An 8,754-nucleotide genomic window follows, 5' to 3' on the forward strand; every position below is an offset into this window, starting at 1 on the left:
CGTACCAAGTGGCACTTAGGGTTGCTCCATGATTGCCTAAATAATGTTTTATTACTAATTTAGTACTGGTATTATGTCGACAATTAGTTGTCATTATGTCAACAACTAGTTGTCTCAGTATGGTCCTGGCCTATGGCTATGACGCCTTAGGTGAGTGACGCCTCGATTAAAACTTAAATATTTCATGTTGCCTTCAATGATGTAGGCATAACATTTTATAAGCACTAAAGAGAGAGTTCAATATATAAGATTTGTTCATAGGATTTATCTAAAATTCGGACTACGTCCCCGAATTTCGAAGAGCTGTTCACTATTGTTGAAGTTATTACAAGATTTACAATACATGAAAGAGGGAGATAGAAAATCCCTTTGTGGGAGAAAAGTAAAGTTAGACATAAAAAAAAATGGAATCAGATGAGAGAGAAGTAGCAAGATTCCAAAAAGGCATCCCTCGTCATTGTTACCTTCCTTTATCTATAAGCCCCTCTCTGACCCTCAAGAGGGAATCAATTATTATAATTTGTCCTTCCCCTTTTCATATTCATGCTCCCAAATGCTCATTCTTCCTTGTAGATCTTTCACCACAAACATCATTCAATGTGTTATACTTATGAGAACCTTGTCGAAAGGGCTGTGGTTGACATTTGTAGAGTGAATAAGGAAGTAAGGCCTTCGACGCTTCTTGAGCATAACTCACTATGTTGGTGCCAAGTGGAGGCTTCGATGCTTATGCCATCTTGTCCTTCCTTCTTCTATCATGTTTCTGATATGTGTGCCAACTCATTGACGTGGGTGTCATTAGGCTCAAAACCCATCCTCTACAACTTTATATTATTCACAATCCACAAACTAGTCACAAAAGTCACCAATAGTTCTTGATAAAATTGTTCATAATTTCCTTCATCACGGATCATTGTACTCTCTCAATTATATGTCGTTATTTAAAATTGATCGAAAATGGCAAAGTTTAAAGTAATTACTTGGGATACTTAACATCTTCTTTATTTTTAATCGAATATTCTTAATTAGATTTTTTATTCTATATAAATTTAGAGGATTCAAACTTCTTAATGAAAAATGCATTAAAAAAATCATTTAATTTGGGTGACCTTCACACCTTTGAACCCAATGAATGTAATGACTCTAAATAAACATTCACCAACTATTATTGTATCATAGGATAATTAATTCTTTCCAAGCAATACCTACCTAATAGAAAATGCGAGGAGAGAATGCCTAACACAACAAAATGATACTAAATAATTACTAGAGTAATAGTTTTTTTTCTTCTTTTTTTAAAAACAATTGGGGGCTTAAGCTTGTTAGAGAATTGGATGCAACGTATTAAGTGAGTTGGTGATGAGAGTAATATATGTAACAATATCAATAAAGATATTCTAAATTAGGAAGTATTAATCAACTTTTTAAAAAAGAAAATCTTATAAAATTAGACCTGGAACATCTATTTGATGTTAAAATTGAATAATAATATGAAAATTTTAACCTCTTCAAAAAATCAGAGGTCTTGGGTTTGAATCCTCGTCCAAGGAATTAGTTAGATTCTCTAAGCGAATCATGTAGAGAGAAAGTAAAAAATAAAGAATTTTCACAATTTTTTTTAAAATATTAATTCTTTAATTAAATTATTAATTTAGATGACTACAAAATATTTTGCCAACGTATTTCGTCCTATATAGGTAAAAAGTTTCGGAATGAGCTGATTTTTTTTTTTTTTTTTGTTGAAGATGATGACTATGATTACTGATCATCCTCACAAAAATTCAGTTCATTCTAACACTTCTAACCCTATAAAAATGGTTTACAAATGATTTACGATCCACATTTCTTTAATTTGCAAATTAGGGTTAGAAATTTCAAAATGGGCTGATTTTTTGTGAGGGAGATCTCCTCACTCTAGAGATCACCCTCACAAAAAAAGAAATTCAGCTCGTTCCGAAACTTCTAACCTATATAGCACGAATTGTTTGACAAAATATTTTGCCCTTGAAAAGGTCCTTATTAATTTATTATAAATAAAATAAATTTACAATCCGATACACGGCAAGTAATAAAGGAACCCCATTTCTTATTGAATCCCTGAGATGGCTATCCAAAATCAACTAATCAACTCAGGTACATCATGGTAACTGGTTACCCATTGATAAATTATATTATTTTAAATTTAATATATGTTCAAATCAGTGCTCGAAAAATCGGGTTTGGGTAGAGTACGATATACCCTTTTCATACTTACCCATACCCGAAAATTATTGGATCGGTTCCGATTTCATAGGTATCCGACCCATACCCGAACAAATGGATCGGGTTGTACCCATTGTTATTTTATACCCTTAAACCGATAAACCCTACCGAGCTCCTCCTTGGGCTGTGTCGTTGCTTTGCCTTATACACAGAGAGTGTGTGTGTGTGTTTGAGAGAAGCAAAGATGTGGGGAACTGCTGATGGAGTTGCTCCAGAGGTCACTCTCGAGACCTCCATGGGATCTTTCACTGTTGAGGTCTCTCTCTCTCTCTCTCTCTCTCTCTCTCTCTATCTATCTATCTATCTATCTATATATTTGAGGAAATTATTGTTGATTTAATAATGGTGTGAAGCAGCTATACTACAAGCACGCCCCAAGAACATGTAGAAATTTCATAGAGCTTTCTAGAAGAGGTTATTACGACAATGTTAAATTTCACCGAATTATCAAGGTATTAAGAGAATAAAAAAAATCAATTTTTTTTTAATTATAAAATATATTTATATTCTTGACTGATTTTGATTTTGATTTTTTTAATTATAATTGTGAGATAGGATTTTATTGTGCAAGGTGGAGATCCCACGGGGACAGGTAGAGGTGGTGAGTCGATCTATGGGTAAGCTTCTTCTTTCAATTTTAGGGTTTCTATTTGTTTAATTTTATTTTTTTTAAACGATTGCAGTAATTAAATCTTGAAAGCTTTGTGACCAAATCCTTCAATTAGGGTTACCGCTCCAAACCTGGCGCCTTTTAATTTGATTTTCTTAAACATATTTTGATTGTTTATGTGCCAAAAAACAATTATTGTGATAGAATATTAGTGATTATTTCGACTTGGATGCAACAATGATGTAAATGTGAAAAAAAAAAACTAGAATATTGTTATATTCATTGGAACCTTTTAAAGATGGGGAAATTTCAATTATAAAAATACAATAATAACAGATGCATTATAATCTTTATATTCTAGAAATTTAGGAGGTAAGCTTTATTTAAACATCAACATATTTATAAGGTCTTGGATTTTTAAAATGGGTTGTTGATTTTTCCAAAGTAAATAGTTTGAGAAGTTTGGAACATGAATATGGTTTGTGATGCTTTGAAATATTAGAAATAGTTAGATCATGCCCATTATGGAGAAAATACCAAGCTATTATGAAAGCAGTAGTGAAGGCAATAATGGAGTGAAGAGAGAAAGAGGCTCGTAGTACCCAACAAAGTAGTGTAAAGGATCATCTGCAAGTAGACGCGATGACGAGAGCAGTGCCCAGAGAGAGGACGGTCTGACGATGAGAAGTAATGGGCGTAATAGTGTGGGAGGGTTATGGTGGAGCTAAGCAATGGTGAGAAGAGAGGTGCAATGGTCTCATGAGGGAGGCACACAAGTTTGGTGATGAAAAGAAAGAGACATTGTGGTGTTGGACCTGTGGTGTAATGATGAGGGAAGAAAAAGGGAGGCGTAGCTATGTGGTGACAACTCTAAGAGGTATGAGAGCAATATCATGGATGTCAGCATCGTACACAATGCGTTGATTCCATGATCCTCAAGCTTGAAGTTGAACAGTGTAGAGGTGGGAGATGAAGATAGAAAGAAGTCCTTTGGAGACTTTGCAGAGGTGTGAGACAAATAAAAAAGTCATAGGGATCTAAAATAGTGAACGAACACAAGATGTGGAATTGCACTATTCATGTGATGTGTATATATATGGTAAAATAAGTGATTTATTGATAGTCTTAGATGACGATTACATATCCTATTGGATTTTTATTGGTTCAAAATATCCATAAATTTGGAACGATAATCAATCAATCCAATATTATACACTTAATTGATCTTATTGATGCAAATCTAAGATCTTTAAGATATGTGAGAGATACATCATACTACTATAGCATTGATATAGTGAAATAATAATTAAAAATAATACGAATCAAGATCATGCGACTTAAATGAAAGAGCTCTTGTTGGAAAGATTTATTTTAAAATAAAACAAAAACCGTGCGACATGAATGTCGAGTATGAGGTAAGTTTGTAGAGATGTACAGGAAGGTGTGATTTTATTGAAAAAAAAGTGAAATAATAGTGAAAAAAGAAGAAGGATTTAGGTCTAACGATGGCGATGGTGCCATCACCGAAGAAAGGTGTACCAAGATTGTGTGCTCAATGGAGTGTAGACTTTGATACCATGTAAAATAAGGGGATAATGAATTTATTCTTTGATGATCGATTAAAGAAACCTAATTGGTTTATATAGAAAATAGAAGAATCTTAATCAATCCAATTAGATCTAATTAGATCTTATCCTAATCTCCAATTATTGGATTTAATCATAAACTATGATTGAGTGTATCACAATACACCTTATTACACTGCTTCATAGCATAATTCTCTAACCACCCTCCTTGATATAAAGTGTATGCATTATAATAATGTGCATGAGATACACTATATTAATGCTATGGTGTATCTTATCGCATATCTTGAAGATCTTAGATTTGCATCAATTAGGATCAATTTGGTATATTATATTGGATTGATTGATTATCATTCCATATTTATGGACGTTTTGAATCCATATAAACCCAATGGGATATGTAATCGTCATCCAAGATTATCAATAAATCATTTCTTTTACATGGTATCAAAGCCATCGATCTTCTGATCGAAGTCTAGATCTTGGTTTCCGTTCTCTAGTGGATAACGTCACCGTTGCTCGTCAGGTCACCATCAATTATTGTTCTCACCAACCATGCCACCACAACTTCCCCATCAGTTGCATCAACTTTGTAATGTTTTTATACTGCAAATGGTTGTCTCATGAACATTTCATCGAATAGATGATGTGTTGTAATATCTTCCCTACAAAACTACATTGCGCCTTAGCCTTAACCACGAGCAACAAGTCACTACTGTACAATCGATCATCATCCATAAAAAAGAAAGACAAATTGGCCCTCTTACACTGGCCATAAAAAAAGATGGGGAATAAAAAAAAAGAAGATGAAGATATTGGTGATGATGAAAGAAATTTCCATTACTGTTATTATGGCCGAGGTCATTGTAGAGGTGACGATCAAATTGCAGTTAATGTCCACCATTGTATTGGATTAGGGTTCAATTTTTGCTAATGAGGATTGTTGCTCTCAACTCTAAAACCTTAGGCATCGTATTTAACTTTTAAGAGAGTTCAATCTGGCCTCAACTCCGTTCTTGTTGAGAAGAAATGGTTTTTATTTGGTGCTTCTTTGACAAGTTTCGATCTTAAGCCTCAATTGATCTTGGCCCACTGAAGCTCATTTGAGTCGAGCTACTTGCTCCTCCTATTCTTCTAAATAATTGGGTAAATGATTCAGCATCATCTTTTTTGGGCAAAGACTCCCTATGCTATTCGACAACAACACAAATTCCGCAGAAGCAATTCTTCAATGGCAACTCACGTACAAGATTGAGGCCGGCCATTAATATCAAGTATTCATCAACACAAGTGTGGCAATTGGCGAATGATGACTCATCTTCATCAATTCTTGAAAGCTATCGTTGATCACTATGAGTTTGAAGGAGGGTGTTAGAGTATAAAGCTATGAAGCAATGTAATAAGGTGTACTGTGATACACCCAATCATATTTTAGGATTAGATCAAACAATTGGAGATTAGGATAAGATTTAATTAGTTTTGATTGGATTGATTAAGATCATTCTATTTTCTGTATAAACTCTATTAAGGTTCTTGTAATTGATCATCAAAGAATAAATCCATTCTCCTGATTTTACATATATGTTCAAGATCATGTAAGTACCCTTTTGATTTGAGTGAATTACAAGAGAGTATAATAGAGAACAAATTAAACTTATAAAATACAAGCATATACTCTTAATACCTGCATCAATTTACATCTGCAAATTCATATTTGTGAATAAGGTACATATGAGGTAGATTGTTGATTGTATGATTGATTTCAAATTTATGTTTATATTTATATAGTACTAAATGGTCACCAAGCTGTATGGTTGTTCAACTTCTATTCTTTCTTTTTTGACATGATTCACCTAGCTCAATGTTTTATACTTCCTCTTTTTTTATGGGGATGTATTACTTATTCATGGCTTAAATCTGTGTAGTTCAAAGTTTGAAGATGAGATAAAAACTGAGTTAAAGCATACTGGAGCTGGTATCCTATCCATGGCAAATGCGGGTCCCAATTCGAATGGAAGTCAGTTCTTTATAACCCTGTCACCAGCTCAATCACTGGATGGTAAACTTATAACCTGTTTGTTACAATCTGATTTGGTTCACAAATTTTTTTGGAATATTTTGAAATCTCTGCAAAGGTGGTATTAATTAACGAGGTACTGCAGGAGATTGCATACTCATTTTAGTTTACTTCTTGTAGTTACGAATGGCATTTATTGGTTGGTAGGTGAAATTAGATGGCTGACTTAATTTTATGTTTTGGAAGGAAAAAAATGTATATATTTTGGGCCCTCTGGATAATACAAGGAAAACTATTAGGTGGCCCTTACGCTCTTATTTTATTTTAAGAGATCTGCTATTGGAACCCCAAATTTTACTTATTACACCTCAATTCCAAATAAAGAAAATAAATAAATGGTCGAGAATTAGTTAACGTTGGGGTGACAATGGGAGCTCTCTCTCTCTTTTGCTATATTTCTATTTTTTGGTTTAAGATTTTATATAAGCTTAATCATTACTATAAACAACTACTGAAACTGTTTGAACAAGTTTTATAATATTTTGTAATGTTGAGATTATAATTTGAGCCAAACCTTTGTAATGTTTTAAGAGTGTGATTTAATCTTTAATTGGGGTGTGATAAATAATTTAAGAAATTGGGGTGCAGTAAGTAAAAGTTGGGGTGCCAATAGCAGCTCTATATTTTAATTCCAAGTTGTCGTGCTCTACACTTTCCTTGAACTTGGCTTTTTAATCCTTATAATACTCCACAAAAGCATGTATAAATCAGTAGTTTTCTGGATTATGTTCAACCCCATCTCTGTATTTGACCAGACAAGGTCAGTCCAAGCTTCAACTCAACACTTATATTTCTTCATCTAACACTTGCATATGAAATAACTCTTATCATTTTGAACCATGGTTTTAAAATGTTTTGACATCTCGTCTCGTCCACGAATGAGACCGAGTCGCCTCGGATGAGTTTTCCGATATGTTTGAGTCGTCTCGTTCAACAATGAGAAAAATGAAGTAGGGTTTTAAATCTCGTCCAATGCGTTTGATTTGTTTATCCATCTCGTTGGTGGACGATACTGAGACGTATTGGACGAGTCATCTCGGTCTCGGACAAGATTTAAGACCATGTTTTGAACACTTCATTAAGGGTTCTATAATTCTACCTTTTTCTAAAATATTGTTAGTTGTAGTAAATATATAAGATTTTTTAGGTTTGGTTTGGTAATTGTTGGACTGTGATTTCTTGTTTTTCCAGGAAAACATACAATTTTTGGCAGAGTTTGCAGAGGGATGGAAATCATCAAAAGACTTGGCAGTGTCCAGACTGATAATAATGATAGGTATGATTTAAAATGACTCGAAATGTGGGGGTGCCAAAATTGTTCTCTAAAATTTTTGGGTGCCCTTTAAAAAATGGGCGCCCTAATAATAAAAAAAGGAGTCTTGACTTTGAAGTGGGCAGCCCGCTTCAAAATTTGAAGGAACCCTCATTACAAGACAGTGGCGTTTTGAATTTATTTCACGCCCTACATTTCTGCCAAAAATTGAAATACTTCATTGAAAGTGCCACGTGTAATGCAATGGATAGGGTTTCTTCAATATTTTGAATCGGGTTGCCGCTTCAAAGTTTCGTGGGTGCCTTTATGTGCAGCTTGCACCCTTGTCTCCCTTCAGAACTAGTGATAGAAGAACTGTGAGTTAATTTAAATTGAAGCAACATTGATATATTTTGGTTTTCTGATTCAGACCAATCCATGATGTGAAGATATTGCGTACAACGGTGATAGACTGATGCTTTGAAGCAGTTGCAAGGTATCAAATTGTATTTGCTCGGATGGGTATCAAGATGGATGTTTTAAATATCCTCCGTGATCTTGAATTGTTATTAACTTTATACTCGGGTTTTACATATCCTTTCCTCCCTTGGGGAGAAGAGATTCATGTAGAAATAGTAACGAGAGCACTAAAGAGATTATTGCAAATATTTGTTGGCTGATATGTCTCTGTATAACTCAGATTCAGAAGGTTTATGAACACATTTTTCTCAGATTTAGAAGGTTTGCTACATTCCTTGTATCAGCTGAACGAATCTTCGTTTCACTGTTTAATTTGGAAATTGAATCTCAGATGATCAAATATTTGATACATTATTTTCCTGGCCAAATTTTTTCAGAAAAATGTCATTAATTGGATGTCATCTTATCAGTCAAGTTTCAGGCAAAGTCATACCAGAAAGGATCAACCAAATGGTGGTTTCACCATGGCCTCTCCTCTTCTGCTAGG

General features: G+C 34.0%; 1 protein-coding gene across 1 annotated transcript; it reads left to right on the forward strand.

Moving 5' to 3' along the window:
• The first annotated feature begins 2,355 nt into the window (after positions 1 to 2,355).
• Positions 2,356 to 8,518, forward strand: LOC147384971 (Cyclophilin-like peptidyl-prolyl cis-trans isomerase family protein). The gene is made up of 6 exons (XM_086426020.1): positions 2,356 to 2,518; positions 2,619 to 2,714; positions 2,818 to 2,879; positions 6,384 to 6,517; positions 7,727 to 7,811; positions 8,218 to 8,518. The coding sequence occupies exons 1-6, from the start codon at positions 2,447 to 2,449 to the stop codon at positions 8,261 to 8,263; spliced, it is 495 nt and encodes a 164-aa protein (XP_086282146.1). The 5' UTR covers positions 2,356 to 2,446; the 3' UTR covers positions 8,264 to 8,518.
• The last annotated feature ends 236 nt before the right edge of the window (positions 8,519 to 8,754 follow it).

Source organism: Akebia trifoliata, chromosome 15, assembly GCF_017979445.1.
Source record: "Akebia trifoliata isolate Shusen 1 chromosome 15, ASM1797944v1, whole genome shotgun sequence".
In the NCBI taxonomy this organism is placed as follows: domain Eukaryota; kingdom Viridiplantae; phylum Streptophyta; class Magnoliopsida; order Ranunculales; family Lardizabalaceae; genus Akebia; species Akebia trifoliata.

What these genes read in the sequence shown, in the direction of transcription:
- LOC147384971 (XM_086426020.1), top strand. Translation starts at nt 2,447, where the DNA reads ATGTGGGGAACTGCTGATGGAGTTGCTCCAGAGGTCACTCTCGAGACC. An exon ending in TGGGATCTTTCACTGTTGAG is followed by an intron (nt 2,519 to 2,618) that starts GTCTCTCTCTCT and finishes GGTGTGAAGCAG; the next exon opens with CTATACTACAAGCACGCCCC. An exon ending in ACCAGCTCAATCACTGGATG is followed by an intron (nt 6,518 to 7,726) that starts GTAAACTTATAA and finishes TTGTTTTTCCAG; the next exon opens with GAAAACATACAATTTTTGGC.